At 40.6% G+C, this 18,748-nt stretch overlaps 1 protein-coding gene across 2 annotated transcripts in view; it reads left to right on the top strand.

The window, feature by feature from the left end:
• Positions 1-18,748, top strand: part of LOC105006133 (mannosyl-oligosaccharide 1,2-alpha-mannosidase IA) — a 226,817-nt gene that overhangs the window by 142,944 nt on the left and 65,125 nt on the right. For both annotated transcript variants that reach the window (XM_013131541.4, XM_013131542.4), the window contains exon 4: positions 13,757-13,837. In XM_013131541.4, coding sequence (XP_012986995.1) covers positions 13,757-13,837 — 81 coding nt within the window. The remainder of the gene's footprint in view (positions 1-13,756; positions 13,838-18,748) is intronic.

Raw genomic sequence — 18,748 nt, 5'->3', positions numbered from 1 at the left:
TCATCTTCATACTGTCCCACTCCTGCCAGAGGAAAGAGAAACTGTGTGTATGGGTGTGGGTGTGTGTGTTTTATGCGAGCAGGTACATTTGAGTGATAAAAAAGAGAGAACGAGATGGAGAAAGAGAGGGAGTATCGAGATTGAAAGAAGTGAGGAAGAAGAAAGAGATGGCTTCCAGTATGTGTCAAAAATGTTTGGATTGTTAGTGCAGTTACTCATATGGGTGTCTGTGTCTCAGGTAGAATAAAATACACTTTTAAGGCCAGGAATGTCTGAAAGTGAGAAACGAAATTGTGAAAACACAAAGCATGCCTCAAACAGAATGTGGGTGGTACGATGGTCTCTATATTGTAATCTATTCCATTCATGTCCACAATGAACCCTCCTGTAAATCGGTGTGTTGGGATGCACAAATCTGTTCTTACTCTGTTTGGCCAAAGCAATTATCTAAAAGAAAGATTTGGGATTTGGTACTAAGCTTTGCGATTGGATACATTCATTCCGTTTTAATGCACTTTTATCATGTGAATAGATGTTAAAATCATCAGATCTTAACTGCAGGAGATACTAATTTAAAGTGCTTAAACACAGAACATGTTGAATTATAATTAATACAGAACAAATCTTTCTCTAAATACATCTTTCATATACATTTAATGTATTCCAAAGTATTGTGAAAGAGCAGCTTGATACAATTCAATTTGAATATGATATGAAAGCCTATCACAGTGGCATATATCTTATCGGTTTCTTCCTTGTTGAGTTCTGAAATTTGAACGTTCTCATCTCACCATATAATCACCATCAAATCTGTGTATTGCAGAATTTATTTCTCATCAGACCAGAGTGATTTATCGTAGAGTCTTTTATATTGTCCCGCTCTTAAAAATGCATCATGGAGAGATTGGAACTAAGGCAGCAGAAGTGATTGTGCTGCTTTCAATCAAAAGACCCGATCTATCAATCATTTCCACCACTAACATCCACCACTTCTGTTATAAAATATATCTGATCAACATCCAGTTTGCAACCTGTTCCATTTTATTTTCTCACTCCATATTACTCACTATGTAACTCACCTTCACATAGGCAAAACCTGAATACTCTTTTTAAGGTCAAGTGTTGAATCAACCGGAGAGCCCCGCCTTCATGTTTTGTGTGGCCAAGAGCATGTCTGGTGTGTCCTGACACTTCCTTTTGGGAGGCTTCCTTAGGCCGCCATGCTTATTGCGCCATCTTTCCAGCTGAGGGGTGTAATTCTATATCTCAATATGTTTCATACTGAAGGGATGTACTGATAAGGTTGCAAAATAGCCATGATTTCCTTTCAAAGGAAACAAGAGATACACAACAATGGCCCTTAAGCTACAATAGAGAAACTTCTCAGAAATGCTAGACACTGAGATGTGCCATGCATGGTTAAAACAGCAAAGAAAATAAGAAAATACTTAGGAAATTAAAATCTAAGAATGTGATGGTCAATATGATACAGTGTTTCTGTATTTTTAACAATGATAACGAAATAAATAACAGACAATGGTTCTCACAAGGGTGGGCAGAACGTGAATAATGAACACAAGCAAAGGTTAGCCTTTTCAAAAGCAAGTAAGAATAAACATAAATATCTGGTCAGAAAATGACTTCAGTTTTGGTTACAAAAGAAGTGTATAAATACAATATCATTCAAATGGCTTCAAAACAAAACAGATTTTTTTGAATAGTGGGACTTTACAGAAAGAGATCTCAGATTGATAATTGACTGTCGGACCTATTTAAAATAGAATAAAGCAAAAAGAGAAACTTACTGACCTTTATTTAGAAATCATGTAATTAATGAATGCCACTAGTGTTCATCTGCCATGTTTACTGTTCTGTTGTATGTCTTTTACCCAAATTAATATAATACACTTGTTCGCAGTGTATCCCAGATTCATATGTACAGTATGTAATGAATACAATGGCACAATTACAAAGACGTTTTCAACTGAAAAAAAGTATGGGGAATAACAATAGCCCATCAATCTTTTAGCCCATGAAGGTCAATTGCTCTAATGAGATATTATATTATATAGTTATTAAAATATCCTGAATACAAAAATGTCCCTGTAACCAGCGTTGCAGAAAATGCAAGGCTCATTACTGTGATTTTTAATGAAGTCTGTATTTGGAATAGTAAAGCAATCAATAGGGAACTAATCTGTTGACAACGTTATACAAGAAAGCAGTTTTCAGGTTTTATTTACTTAGCTTAAGAAACATAGAAAATGATTTCACTGTCCATTCAGCTAGGATTGTCTGTTCCAGTGAAATGTTGAGGGGTGTTTAAAAGAATTGTCATCCAATCCCTTGATTCCTTACAAAAATAGAATCAAAGGATTCAAACTGATTCACAGGACTGTGTCAAACATTTTAGCAGGTCTGTTCAGTGCTCTTTAAAAAGCGGTGCACAAATAGATTTGCACATTGTACTTGAATACACTTGAATCAAAGTTGGAGTTGTTTGGCTGAAATGCAAGATGACTTGTTTGGCAAAAACAAAACACTGCTTCTATATAGAAGAACTTCATACCAACTGTAAAGCATGAGGTGGGTGGCATTATGGTTTGGGGCTGCTTTGCGTTTTCAGGGCTTGCCATTGAGTCAACCCTGAATTACATATTGTACTACAGAATTTGTGTGGAGGAAGTGTGGCCATCTGTAATAATGCTGAAGCTGAACAAAACATGGATCCTACTACAGGACTATTGATCCAAAACACACAAATATATTATAGAATGGCTGAGTCAAAGCTGTGACTTTTAAAGGAGTGAGTACAGAGACAAAATTCTCTTGGCACAATTAAAAGTTTATTTGCAAATAGAGAGACGCGTCAAAAGCTTACAGGATAATCATCTGAGGAGACTCTGAAGCATTTGGAAATACATTCAATACTTATAGAGGGATAGGTGGAGATTAGAATCTGCATGGTCGTACCATGAAAACAACCTATGTTCCTTATCCATCGTACCCCCTGTTGTGTATCTTCCTCTATCCTGTCCTAAGACCCATTGTTCTGCATCTACCCCCATCCTGCTAAAGATTTACGTTTACCTCAGCACCTCATACTTCCTTTACCACAGCACAACCAACATTCCTTTTCTTATCTAAACATGGGGACTCAGTACCTTTAACTAGTAACCCATTTATACCTGTATAGGACTAAGTATACATCAGTTCAAGAATTTCCATAACTATGCCTAAAGCTCAATCCTGACTAAATACTGGGGGGACTTGAAGCAGGCTGTGCATGAAAGAAGGCCCTTAGACATGACAAAGTTGAAGCAGTACATATTAGAATAATGCAGTACTGACCACAACTACTGGAATATAGTCAACTAATTTTGATGAACCACATACTCTGTTATGACCTTCATTTACTCTGTTGGAGAAGCCTCTCTAGCAGTTGTTATATAATGGTTTGAATGATAATGCAGTAAATGTGCTGCAATTAAGTGAACTTACCATAAGCTTTGATCAGATTCTATGGGCATTTACCAATATACCTTAACATCCCCTAGTTGATGTGGTAGTCAGTAATGCAGTTTAGCAGTTTGTCTTGGAATTTATCCTGATGGCACTACTATGGTAATATGTTCAGTCCTATTCAGTTCAGTCCTATTCACATAACCATAGCAATGAGAAAAAAACACGGCATAGTACTGAGAAATTAACATTGTCTCTCCTTCTTCCTGCTTTATCAAGGTACATACACAAAAAATACTCTTGAACTAGCATGCAGCAAGTTTTCCTGTGAAGGTTTTATTGTTTATTCATTATTCACGGGACAGTGTACCAGCAATTCTCAAACCATGCACAACGTCTACTGGTTAATTCATAGTATCACATTTGATATTAGAGTGCAGGTATTATAAACCTCATAGTGGTACATTAACACACAGTCCTTATGATAAAACAAATGTATTTGCCATTGGTAATATGTTTATTTTGCATTATATTACAGGCCTTAATCATAATGCAAGCTATTTCTCTCCTTTTTCTGACATTGATTTGTTTATTTCTGCTATGCAGCCATTTATTAATCACTCATTCAATAGGAGGTTTGAAAGGAAATTGACCTGTAGCCTTTACAGTATTTGACGGTGTGGGCGGTCTTTAGATCAGCATGTTTCTGTAAAATTATTACTCATGATCAGCCATATATCAGCTGTGCCCAGTAGGTGACAGGAGACTAGTACTCTGTCTTCAAGAATAATTTGCTGGCTCAGCACCTTAACTAAAATAAATAAAATAGATATATTATTGTTATAAATATATATAATTTATATATATATATATATAATTTATATGTGCATCTTTCACTTTGACTGATTCTGTTTGTGTGATGGCAGTGGTCAACGGAATCCTTTTGCATTGAAGTGCGTAGAAATGTGAGTACAGTCAGTCTTGCGGAATGCACAGCTTGTGTTTTGAGCTTGCATTGGCCACATATATTTTATAACACAGAAAATGTGCTGCAAAAGATAAAAACATTTTGCCCTCACTCCTATAAATACAATGAATTTGCCCTTGCCCTTACATAGAGAAACAATCAGGACACAATACTTTAGACAGCTTTATAGTCACCATAAAAGGTGAATTTAGGATGTTTGCAGATGGGTTTGTAGTGTTTCTTCACAAATAGTATGTGCATGTTTCGTGTAAAAGTGATAAATCCCAATAGGTGGTTGCCCATGCAAATCCTACAAACTCCACGTATGCCACAATTAAGTTAGGGATCTACACACAGCCCCTGGTCATGAGATATAGCATGTTTCAAAGGTTAGTAGTCATTAAGCTCCCATAATTAGTGTGCTTTTAAAATGTCTTTACATCCTGTTGGTGTCAGGAAAGAAAGAAGTTTTGAGATCTGTCTTCTCACAGCAGAGGTATTAGCAGAATCCCAGCTCCCAGCATGTGGACAGAAGAGGACCTGAGAGGCACCACCTAATTGGACCCTTTCATCAGCACTCTGTGCTAATTAGTGAAGTTGAGTTGAATCGCGTTTTTTTTTTGTTTGATTCACCATCTTTGATTTGTGATCCCCTTCCCTATTTGATCTCAATCTTGTCTATTCAGCTTGCCACAAAACTCTGAATCTTATTTGTTTGTTTTCTTATTTGTTTGTTTGCTGATTTTGCCAAACAGGTTAATCCTAGTTTAGTCTGGCAGTGAGTTGTATGCCAAATGGTTCTGATAGCCCTGGATAAGCATTAAATCATTACGTTAATGTTACATTTGTACCGAAGCGGTCCACCGCAGGCCTTGATTTCAGTCCTGTTAGCCCCCCTGGCTGATGAAAGGAAAATGCCAATGGAAATGGTGTGGAAATGCCAATCAGGCTTATGTTCCAGTCCAATCTGGGTAGAGTGTTATCAGAATCGGTCCCGTGCTTCGTTGAATGCCCACCAACAGAAAAGAGAGGATGAAACACAGACGACCACATTCCACTCTGTACCCTAGGAGTGAGAAAAACACAGGCCATGAATTTGGTTTCTTAAAAATATTAAGAAAAAACTCCAGGTCACTTTTTAACAACAAAAAAATAGATTAACCTAATATTTTCAAAGGATCTGCTCTGCACTGAGCTTGTCTGATTCATTAAACGCTGAACACTAAATGACAAATGACTCAAATGACTATATGGAGCCAGATCTTCAGATGACTGATTCTGCCATTACCCTCCTGAAGTTGCTGTTCATAACACGAGAACACACATGCAAGCACTGTTAAAATATAAGCCATAGACATGGAAAGAAGGGAAATGGTCCATGTCATATAGCCTATTATTGTTCTGACGAAGATATTTCTGTAGTAGATTTCCAAACTGAATTTCAACGGATTGTATAATCATAGGGCGACCTGTGAAAAATGTAAGTGCTTTCCGATCACTTATCTGGATATGAGCCCCTGAGTTTTGCCTCCACGGCATTTAACTGGTCAAAACAAGCAGAATATTTGGTTCTGAACGAGCACAGACAAAAATAGTAATGTATTATTTGAACACTGCCTCAAATGGTTCAGGACCTCACCACTTTAGGTCCAAGAGGATAGACTCTGACAGACCCACAGCTTCCACAACGATTATTCCCACTGGAACAGGCACAGCGTAGACCGATGTTGGGAATAAAATATAAAACTTTCACTGGTTGACTGCAAATATCTGGATCGACTTAGAGCCAACACTTGAGTCACAGTTATTGCTCACCCCTGATGTACAATGAAGCAGAACAGCAACTAGGCACAGCAGCAATGTATTTTTCTTGTTCCAGTCTTTTTTTATAACTGCACTACCTCCTTTGATGCACGCTGGCACAGCTGTGGGAGACAATGTGTGCTAATCTGATAAAACTGACAACACAGAAACACAGCACCTAAATCCTTTTTGGAGTCCATCTTCTTATTAGTCAGCTACTTTATGAAATAGCGTACTTGCCTTTTGGAAACAGGCAGTGATCGACTAAGACTTAGACCTACCACATCCTAGCTTAAGTTAGAAGAGGTGGCTGCAGTTCTGGGGTTTCTTTAATCCAAACGTTGGTAGCTTTCGATAAAGACATGTTTGAGTAAGTGCAGCTTGTCCACTTTCCTGTCTGAGTCTCTGAGCTGCTGCTCAGTGTCACTCACACCATGACTCCACTGCCACTTGTACATGACAGACAGTTGGAAAAACCACAGTTCTGTTAAAACTTCCATTTGTTGCAAACAGAAGCAGGACACAAAAGGCTAGCGATCTTTATTCCAGGAATGGGAGCGGGAAGGAGCATACATGCAACGATTTTGTCTGCCTGGACAACATAACAAACACACAAGACAGACAGTTTTTTATTTTATTTTGTACTGTTGCTCTTTGGCCGAGTAATTGAAAAGATCCAACAGACAGATAGCATTTTTCCCCAGGTCAATCTCCAAAATATAATGGCCACTCTTGCCGAAACAGCTGAAAAAGAATTACAGCATGGTTTTGGGGATTTTATTATGCCAGCATTTTAGTCATTTAGTAATGCTTTTATCCATATCTACTTCCAGTTAGTGTGTATGTTTTGAGATAGCTAGGTGAAAAACCCACTCAACCCAATATTTCTCAGTACATCCTACTAAGGGGAGGAGCTATAAACCAATTCAGAGTCAGGAGTCAGACAAATAATACAAAATAGCAAGCATTAGTTCGTAAAGGAAACAGTGGGTGGGAAGTGGAATGATGGATGGACAGGGGTTAATGTGGAGTTATTTTAGTTACTCTGTCCCCCTTGTTGCTCTGTAGGCAAGCACCATGGTCTTGCAGAGGGGCTTTGACTGAAAGCAAGTGAAAATTGGGAGTGCCAGTTGAAATGGTCCAACTTGAAAAGGTTACACAAATCCATCCACAATGCCTCACCTAGCCACGAGTCTACTAATAGTTGTGGCTCCAAACACTCTGTCCGAGTGAATTTCTGTAGGAGAATCAGCTGTTCCTTCAGCTGTTCAGAGCAAAAGGCAGAGACATAAGCAAACCATTTGTTTTTCTATTTACTTTCATGTATTCAGGGAAAACGCAAGGGGAACGCGTTCTCTTTTACAAATGTGCCCTGTATACATAATCAGTGTAAAAAAATAAAAAACTAAAAATAACACGTACATCCAAACAAACCAAAACATTTCAACAAGCAAGTCCACAATCATAGATCAAAAGCAGACACATTTGTGAAACTTCTTCATGTCGATCAAATTGGTAGAGCATTCATAAGAAGGTGAGGTAAACAGAGAAATAGGAATGTGTTTGTGTATTTGTGGGTGTGTAATCCATTATCTTTGAAGTCCCTACAAGTTCCTACAGTAGTAAAACCTGGAAAGTTGTTTTGCCATGTCCCCAATAAAGGGAATGCAATTTCCAGCCTAGAGTAAAGGTTTAACAAAAACAAACAATGTGCATGTTAGAATTGGCTGTAGCTTTATATCTTGGCGTTACCAGGTAAGGTAATGCCTGTATCTAAGCGGTTAAGGTAAGGGAATGCAGCACATTAATTTCTTGGTCAGGGATTTATTATTTCTCAGGTCCCTGCAAAGATATAAAAAAATATTATGTGTGTCCGTGTTGCGTTTGTGTTCTGTATTCATAGCTTTGAGAATGGGATTTCCTGAGGAAAAGCCGGGGGCGTGGTGTGTAAAGCAACTCTGCATCCGTAGCCACTAAGTTCCTTTTAATAGTGCAACTCATTCTGTCCAGCTACTATTGCACTGGAAGTGGTAGGGAGCTCTGCTTAGATTGGCCAACAAAGCAGTGAGGATCAAATGGAGAAAGCTTTTTAGTTTTTTACTGGGTGGCAGAAACAGAGGCAGTTAGACTCTGACAATGTTTTCTGCTAATTAGACGCTTGGGTTGAGCAGAGGGAGGAGAAGAAGACAAAGGCAGGGAAGGCAAAACAACCGGCTTGCCTTCTTTTCCACCTGATTTTATTCTCCCCTCTGCATACAACTGCACTGAAAAAGTGGGCCAATTAGATGCACACACATTGTTTTTGGTGGGTTTTGTGAAAAGCCTTCAGGGGAGACTTTGGATTTATGTTTTTCTTTTTTTTTTTATTGTTCCGCCCATGACAATGTGTGTGCGATGGTGAAATTTAATTGATTCACCTCTAGTGGAATGTTTTCCAGTTTCTTTTTCGTTTCCAGGTGAAGCGGTTAGCATTTGTTTTCCGTTGTCCTTTCCCAAGGCAATATGCTGTGTCTGCAGGAGACTCCAAGTGTGTGGTCTTGGAAAGTAGACACCAAGCCTAATAATTACCTGCCATACTGATTAACAAGGTTTATTTATTATGTTCTTCAAAAGAGCAGGGAGAACAAATGGGAAAATAAACTAAATATTTCAGTGACATTTCCTTTAATGTCTTGTACAATTTCCAGTACAAAAATAGCGTTTTGGCTGTCAATGACACAAATTAGTATCAGGCCTCTGGAATTGCCCACCTGGTAGAACATAATTTGGATAGTCCATTTGTAGATACTCTAATCAACAGACCACATACTATCAGTAAATGTTCAACTAAGCCAACACTAACCTTAGAGCAACATTAACTTTATACCTTAATGTTCAAGATGTTCCTTATCATTATACAGTTGTGCTCAATAGTTTGCATACCCTTGGAGACTTGGTAATATATGTACCATTTGTAAAGAAAACATGAGAGAGCAGGCAAAACACAAGTGTTATATTTCTTATGGGATTCACATTCAACTAGGTCATAACAGAATGGCACAATCATAAAACATAACATGGCAACAAAGTAACACTTTTTTGGAATCGGGTTTGAATTAACTGACCCCTGTTCAAAAGTCTTCATACCCTTAGTTCTTAATACTGTGTAATGCCCCCTTCACTGGAGGGTCATCTTGGTCTTTTGCTTAGGGTCATTGTTGTGCTGGAAAGTCCAATGCTCAGCTTTCATGCAGAAGACAGCAAAGGTTCTACCAGAATTTCCTGATAACATGCTGCATTCATCTTGCCATCAATTTTCACAAGATTCGCCGTGCCTTTAGAGCTCACACCTACCCAAAACATCAGTGAGCCACCACCATGCTTCACAGTGGGGATGATATTCTGTTCACTATAGGCCTTGTTGACCTCTCACCAAACATAGCGCTTGTCACTCCAAATTACAGTGCGCCAGAAGCTGTGAGGCTTTTTTGTGGCATTGGTGCAGTAAAGTCTTATTCCTGGCAACTAGACCATGCAGCTATTTTTTGTGTAAGTATCGTCGAATTGTGTTCCTTGAAACAACAACACCATATTTTTCCAGAGCAGCCTGTATTCATCCTGAGGTTACCTGCGAGTTTTTCTTTGTATCCCGAACAATTCTTCTGGCAGTTTTGGCTGAAATCTTTCTTGGTCTACCTGACCTTGTCTTGGTATCAAGAGAGCCCTGAATTTTTCCCTTCTTAATAAGTGATTGAACAGTAATGACTGACATTTGCAAGGCTTTGGATATCTTTTTATATCCTTTTCCATTACCTTGTTACGCAGGTCTTTAGACAGTTCTGTTCTGCTCCCCGTGACTCAGTATCTAGCCTGCTCAGTGCATCCACGTTAGAGCTTACAAACTCATTGACTATTGTCAATTTAAAAAGCCACAGGTGTGGGAAATTAATTGCCATTTTCACCTGTGTGTGTCACCTTGTGTGTCTGTAACAAGGCCAAATATTCAAGGGTATGTAAACTTTTGCTCAGAACCATTTGGGTGATTTCTGTTATCATTATGATTTAAAAAGGAGCCAAACAACTATGTGATGATAATAAATGACTTTATATGATCACTATCCTTAAATAAAGGATTTTTTTTTGCATGATCAGTCATATTTTCAAAATCAATGCCAAAATGTCACTATTTCTGCCAGGGTATGCAAACGTATGAGCAAACTTTATAGCTTGTTGATAGAACAGCCAACTAACCAGTTAAATGTAATTTTTGACATTTGAAGAGTGTCTTGTTTTGGGTAGTGTGAGTCAGATCTTTGGCGCTTTGTCATCATTACTGTCTCCTCATCTTACCTCATCACTGTTCTTGCCAAAGTGACAATTGCTGGTGACAAATGAACAATCTGTCCTTAATCAATATTGTTTATGGTCCATTATGGAACGGGCCACTTATCTACAGTTTGGCAAGACAACATCACAGGTCGTCCATGCCAGGATGCTGGTGGTTTGTCTTACCGAATGTTACCAGTTACACTCTTTTGAAAAGTGGCCAAGTCTCCAGTCGCACATTAGCCAGCCATTAGCTAATAATTACATAGTGCAAGACTAGAATTTAACAGCTTTGAAGGATGTCAAACTGTCACACTCCTCTTTTCAAAACATTTAAAAAGGTCATTACTGTGAGAGTTTTATTTTTTTTGTATGGAGTTTCACTACATAGTGGGGGATGAATTTGGGGTGATGCCAGAGAAAGTTGTTCACCATTTTAATTGGATGTAATTGCCCTCTCCATCAGCACCCAATTACAATTTCCTTATCATGGCTTATTGAGATAGCAATTTCTTCAACGGGTCCCCGAGTCAATAAGCACCGCAACCTCGGGCGAGAGTAAGTGTTGGTAATTATAGTGACATACTGCCATTTCGTTCAGGGACTCGTGTTGTTACTTAACACCTTTTATCTTAATTCCGATTATAAATGGAGCAGGCCGCTGATAACTCTGCCTGACGTTGACAAACAGCTACTTGCTCCAAGAGCTATAATAATAGATTTGACAGTCCTGATTGCAGCATGAGAGGGTATAATCTGACATCTTACAATTGTAAGACAACACTGAGTTTTGTAGTTCTCCACAAAGCTTGGGGTGAAAGGTGACTCATTAATTTACATTTTAGTCACTTAGCTGATACTCTTATCCAGATCAACGTGGATACATTATTGACGGAATACATATAGTATGCCTTATAGGATCATGTTTTGATGGCAGAGGGAAGAAGACCAATGAGCTGATTTGAAGCTGGGGATGATCAGGTGGCCATGATGATATGGGAAAAGATTTGAAAGAACAAGGACAACGCATATGCACACCATATGCTTTGCTTGATTATGACTGTTCCACTTCAATGTCTTTCTCAGGCTTTATCAATATGCCAAAGATTTAACGCTTGAATAAAGGAGAATGTAGACCTAAAGGAAAATTTTGACAAAACAAAATGTGGTCTGGCCTTGTAGAGGTTTTTTCCTTGTTCCTGATTGGCACACACACACTTACCCAAACATAGTTTGATTACACATCACTTGCTACTGTAGCCAAGCTTGTCACGAACCACTGATCAGTTCATTTGTCGTTTGGCATACAGTACATTACAGGGACCATAAATGCAGATCAGACACCAAATCAAACCTCAAATAATAAATCTTTATTTAATTCAACCCTTTTTTCTCTCCAATATAGTTATATCCAATTCATAAATGCTTTGCTTCATCGCAGTAACTCCGAGTGTTTATGGACAGTCGATGTCAAGATTTGTGTCCGTTCCGAAGGATCTCTGATGCCATTCTGTTATCATGTTGTTTTTACGTGCCGGAAGGAAGGGGCTCTCTGGAAATCGGCCATAAGTTCAAGCGCAAGGTGCCCAACCAAAAGGTGTTGCTAAAGCGCAACAAGGCAGGGCAACCCAATTAGATTAAAATTAGTTAACCCTTCAAGATGCTGGCCAGTTGCACTCATCAGGTGTTAGTGATTACATCCTGATCACAGGTCACATTTCCACCAATAAGTGGCATTTTTTTTTAATTGGTAAATATACTAATATGGACCAAGAGGTCAGCAGGATATTTTTAACTTTCAAATTACAGGTTAACATGTTCTGTTGGTGTATCCATGTTCTGTGTGTACTCATAGCTTCTACCATTGGCTATGCTAGTAGCTCTGAAAGATTTTAATGATTTTGCAGAATGACAAAATTCTGTTATTGGCTATCCATTCACAGACAACTGAATATACAACATACACTCACCTAAAGGATTATTAGGAACACCTGTTCAATTTCTCATTAATGCAATTATCTAATCAACCAATCACATGGTAGTTGCTTCAATGCATTTAGGGGTGTTGTCCTGGTCAAGACAATCTCCTGAACTCCAAACTGAATGTCAGAATGGGAAAGAAAGGTGATATAAGCAATTTTGAGCGTGGCATGGTTGTTGGTGCCAGACTGGCCGGTCTAAGTATTTCCCAATCTGACATTCAGATGGTAGAGTCAGAATTTGGCGTAAACAGAATGAGAACATGGATCCATCATGCCTTGTTACCACTGTGCAGGCTGGTGGTGTAATGGTGTGGGGGATGTTTTCTTGGCACACTTTAGGCCCCTTAGTGCCAATTGGGCACTGTTTAAATGTCACGGCCTACCTGAGCATTGTTTCTGACCATATCCATCCCTTTATGACCACCATGTACCCATCCTCTGATGGCTACTTCCAGCAGGATAATGCACCATGTCACAAAGCTCGAATCATTTCAAATTGTTTCTTGAACATGACAATGAGTTCACAGTACTGAAATGGCCCCCACAGTCACCAGATCTCAACCCAATAGAGCATCTTTGGGATGTGGTGGAACGGGAGCTTCGTGCCCTGGATGTGCATCCCACAAATCTCCATCAAATGCAAGATGCTAACTTATATATATGGGTCAACATTTCTAAAGAATGCTTTCAGCACCTTGTTGAATCAATGCCACGTAGAATTAAGGCAGTTCTGAAGGCAAAAGGGGGTCAAACACAGTATTAGTATGGTGTTCCTAATAATCCTTTAGGTGAGTGTATATGTGACATACTTTTTCATGCATGATTTAGTACGTCACATATGTCCCCATAAGTATCATCAGTATCCTTAAATATCAACGAAACCATTTGGGGACCTTATGTGAACATGACTGGATGTCTTTAGGATGTCCCCTCTTTGTAAGATTGTCAAGAGAAGAATAGTTGTCTCTCACACTGAAATGATCTTATTATCTAAAACATGAATTAACATGAATTAATGTATTTCAGATGTAGTTCTCCTTGCAGTGTCAATTACTTTTGATCAGTTCATTATTAAGAATTATGACTGATGTATTATTGGTCTTGTCTAAATAATTCCACAAAACTGATTCATTTGTGTGCCTTACTGAGAGAAATTATTTTGAAATTAGGCTGTGTCATCAGCAGAACATCCCAGCTGCGATCTCATCTCTCTCTCCGTTTTTCCTCTCTCCCACAGAACGGCGAGGCGTCTCTCTTCGAGGTGAATATCCGCTACGTGGGTGGACTTCTCTCCGCGTACTACCTGACCGGAGAAGAGGTGAGTGTCAGCGATGCCTGTTACGCCCCTCAACTCAGGAAGAATCTGTCTCTTCCTTTGTCGATGTTCAGCCCTGTGGTTTGAATTATAACAAAATACCCCTGTGTGGTGTTGTCCATGGCCCAAGCGCTTTCCCCGGCATGGCTTCATACTGATTCCACATTGTTCCCATCATGGCTGGCTCTAGCCTTTCGGGGACCCTAAGCAACATTTTATTTGGCGGGCCCCTCTTCCCTAGCAGTGCCTTATGCGTGGAACCGGCCCTGGTCGCCATAAGTAACCATAAGTTACTATTTCCTATCTATTACCGGTCCTTACAGCCATACGTGATGCTCTAGAAGCCGTTCAGATGAAGCTGGGCCTATTGTGGCTTTGCCCTAGTCTAGTGAATGTGTGGCAAACTCAGTGACACAGCGTTTGGGCGCTTAAGTCAGCTTAATGGTTTAATGGTTATTGATTCTGAGGTTGACTGGGTTCAGGGAGGGAAAGCTCTGAATGTGTTTTATGAAATATGAATGTAGGTTGACAATAACCGCAAAATCCATACAGTCGTAGTCTCACACACAGTCAACACAACACCATTCTTAGTATTTACTGTATGTGTGATGTGTCTGCCTGTTGCATGAGCTTGTTTTAATTCGTAAGCCCGCCATCGTTGGTTAGTGAGCGTACCATCACAGTCTTTAATGTATTTTACCAGTAAATCACGCAATGAGACATTTGAAATTGGCAACCTGAAAGTCGGTTCACCTCGCTCATAACTTTCCTGGTCTCTCACTCACTCATGCTTACAGAGTTGGATAGCATCTGATCAGACGTCGTGCGATCGCTGCTCGGGGCGATTGGGTTGTGGTGTGCCATCCCGTCCTCCCGTGTAGATGGATTGCGTGTCGTCTCAGTTTCCTGACGGAAGTGTCATTGCGTTTCGACACGCCGCCGCCTCCCAGCGCAGGCCGCTGTGTTCCGCGTGACGAGACGCCTTCTCACGGCGCCGCCAAGAGGGGGCGAAATGAGACGCTTTATTTTCTTAGAAACATCCCAAGTCGGCGGGGAAAATTTGTCACCTTAGACAGCATGATCTGAACCCTGCAGCGGTGTGTGTGTGTGTGTGTGTGTGTGTGTGTGTGTGTGTGTGTGTGTGTGTGTGTGTGTGAGTTTGACTCGTCCTCCAACTGTCCCGCCTGTCTGTTTGTGTATGTATACAAACTATCTCACAGCACTGCCAGTTTGACTGGAGGCAATTTAGTTAGTGCAATGGTAAATTCATGTCGGAGAACAATGACTCCTTGCGGGATTGAGGTGAACTGAGAAGTGCTTAGAGCGGCCGGGAATGCACCTGACCATTAATAATGCTGTTGTTATGATTGTGTCTGTTGCAGGGCAGCTAGAGGCCCATGGGGGTCCTTGGCACACAGTTATAGCACCACCCTCAGGTTAAGTACCTGACATAAAGTAGACTCTGGTCAGCGCTCTAACCACAATGCTGAATTGCTGCTGTACGCTTTAGTCCACAGTGCTCTGTTCCCCTTCGGAACTGTTGTACCATTCCCACTCTGCTGCTATGGCATCCAGCTGGAAAGATGATTGTACCGTGTGTTCAACATGCCTGGGGGGAAATCAACCAAATGTCATTTTCGCCAGCAGACTGTAATTGACATAGCTCTATATTTTACACTCACCCCTGCATGGATACGTCCATTTAACTCGAAACCCCAAAACATTACCAGCAATGGCTGTTTGTCTACCACAGGGCAGTGTGATTTGGCTCGGCACTGTCTGGGGTTGGAGGTGTGTACTTCCCGCCGCGCTCCGGCGACCCCTTGTGGTTGACTGAGGGGACTGCACGCTCTATCATAGTTGTAAGGCCAGGGAATGCGCTCTCCTCCGAGCGTGTAGGTTGCGGCGGTAACGTCCTGGTTGAGTGAGTGGCGTGATAAGAAGAAGAACAGCTTGGCGAGATGTGCACCAGAGGTTCACGTCTCCATGGACCCCAGGGAGCGGCTGTGATAGGCAGGGTCATGTGGGGTTGGGGTGGACTCTTCATCTCTGATCTCATCCACGTGTTCATCCACATGCTTGCACCTGTGCGTGTACACCCACCTGTGTGTGTGTGTGTGTGTGTGTGTGTGTGTGTGTGATTTATCCTGAACTGCTCCTTTCCCATGCTAGATGGGGTAGGCTATGAAAAGGAGGGAGAGAATTAAATCAGCCTTGTGTGAACATTGCCGTAGGCAGAGTGGAGGACAGGCAGGCAGGCAGCAGCAGACGGAGAGGCAATGGCAGCCAGGAGAGAAGAAGTGGGGAGTGAAGTGCATTCATATGTTCGTGACAGAGGGAGGGAAAGCGTGAGAGAGAGAGCGAGTGAGAAAGAGACAAAGAGACAGAGAAAGGGAGGGAAAAGTGTTCATATTTCCCTGAAGAATATAGCTGCTGATAGCTGCTCTTCTCCACCCTTCCTGGGTCTCTGACCTATTAACGCAGAGTATTCTTCCGTGTTGATTTAGCTTCCTCCCCTTGGCGTACCGTTTTTTTTTTCCAAACCCTCTGAATTTCCACAACAGTCCACTGTAGATCAGCAAGGCTATTTCTTTGTGTCATACTGTTTCTCTTTATCTGACTCATGCTGTTTCTCTGTGTCTCTGTCTGTTTCTCTGTGTTCCTGTCCGTTTCTCTTTGTTTCTGCCTCGTGTTTTGCTCCGTTCAATGTGTCATACAATCACTGCTTTCTGGCATTTACCTGCGTGTATACAGTTGTGCTCATAAGTTTGTATACCCTGGCAGAAAAAATTAAATTTTTGGCCCTGATTTTGAAAATGACTGATCATGCATAAAAACTGTATTTTATTTAAGGATAGTGATCATATGAAGCCATTTATTATCACATGGTTGTTTTGCTCCTTTTTAAATCATGATGATAAATCAACCCAAATGGCCCTGATCAAAAGTTTACATGCCCTTAAAAGTTTGGCCTTGTTACAGGCACACAAGGTGACACACACAGGTGAAAATGGCAATTAAAGTAGAATTTCCCACACATGTGGCTTTTTAAATTGCAATTGGTATCTGTGTATGAATAGTCAATGAGTTTGTTAGCTCTCACGTGAATGCACTGAACAGGCTAGATACTGAGCTATGGGGAGCAGAAAATAACTGTCAAAAGACCTGCTTAACAAGGTAATGGAACTTTATAAAAGTGGAAAATGATATAAAAAGATATCCCATGACTTGCAAATGCCAGTCTGTACTGTTCAATCACTTATTAAGAAGTGGAAAATTCAGGGATCTCTTGATACCAAGACAAGGTCAGGTAGACCAAGAAAGATTTCCGCCAAAACTGCCAGAAGAATTGTTCGGGATACAAAGAAAAACCCACAGGTACCCTCAGGAGAAATACAGGCTGCTCTGGAAAAAGACGGTGTGGTTGTTTCAAGGAGCACAATATGACGATACTTGAACAAAAATGAGCTGCATGGTCAAGATGCCAGAAAGAAGCCTTTACTGGGCCAATATGCCCGACAACACCTTGACATGCCTCACAGCTTCTGGCACACTGTAATTTGGAGTGACAAGACCAATATAGAGCTTTATGGTCACAACCATAAGCGCTATGTTTGGAGAGGGGTCAACAAGGCCTATAGTGAACATAATACCATCCCCACTGTGAAGGATGGTGGTGGCTCACTGATGGTTTGGGGGTGTGTGAGCTCTAAAGGCACAGGTAGTCTTGTGAACATTGATGGCAAGATGAATGCAGCATGTTATCAGAAAATACTGGCAGACAATTTGCATTCTTCTGCACGAATTTTGCTCATGGGACGCTCTTAGACTTTCCAGCATGATCCTAAGCAAAAGACCAAGATGGCCCTCCAGTGATTACAGTAGAAAATGGTGAAGGTTCTGGTGTGGTCATCACTGTCTCCTGACCTTAATATCATCAAGCCACTCTGGGGAGATCTTAAACATGTGGTTCACGCAAGACGAACAAAGACTTTGCATGACATGGAGGCATTTTGCCAAGACGAATGGGCACCTATACCACCTGCAAGAATTCAGGGCCTCATAAACAACTATTACAAATGACTGCACGCTGCCATTGATGCTAAAGAGGTCAATACACAGTATTAAGAACTAAGGGGATGCAGACTTTTGAACAGGTGTCAGTTAATTAAAAAGTTGGGACACTAAAAATTGTGAGTAAAAAAGGAATGAAATAATTTATAAATCTCATAAACTTATATTTAATTCACAATAGAATATAGATAACATATTGAATGTTGAAAGTGAGACATTTTGTAATGTCATGCCAAATATTGACTCATTTTGGATTTCATGAGAGCTACACATTCCAAAAAAGTTTAGACAGGTAGCAATAAGAAGCCGGAAAAGTTAAATGTACAGATAAGGAACAGCTGGAGGACCAATTTGCAACTTATTATGTCAACTGGCAACATGATTGGGTATAAAAAGAGCCTCTCAGAGTGGCAGTGTCTCTCAGAAGTCAAGATGGGCAGAGGATCACCAATTCCCCCAATGCTGCGGCGAAGAATAGTGGAGCAATATCAGAAAGGAGTTTCTCAGAGAAAGAAATTGCAAAGAGTTTGAAGTTATCATCATCTACAGTGCATAATATCATCCAAAGATTCAGGGAATCTGGAACAATCCCTGTGCGTAAGGGTCAAGGCCGGAAAACCCTACCGGATGCCCGTGATCTTCGGGCCCTCAGACGGCACTGCATCACATACAGGAATGATACTGTAATGGAAATCACAACATGGGCTCAGGAATACTTCCAGAAAACATTGTCGGTGTACACAATCCACCGTGCCATTCTGCGTTGCCGGCTAATACTCTATAGGTCAAAAAAGAAGCCGTATCTAAACAGGATCCAGAAGCGCAGGCGTTTTCTCTGGG

This window comes from Esox lucius, chromosome 20, assembly GCF_011004845.1.
Source record: "Esox lucius isolate fEsoLuc1 chromosome 20, fEsoLuc1.pri, whole genome shotgun sequence".
NCBI classification, from domain to species: Eukaryota; Metazoa; Chordata; class Actinopteri; order Esociformes; family Esocidae; genus Esox; species Esox lucius.
The sequence above is the reverse complement of the archived record's forward strand: the minus strand, read 5'-3'. Positions and strand labels throughout refer to the sequence as shown.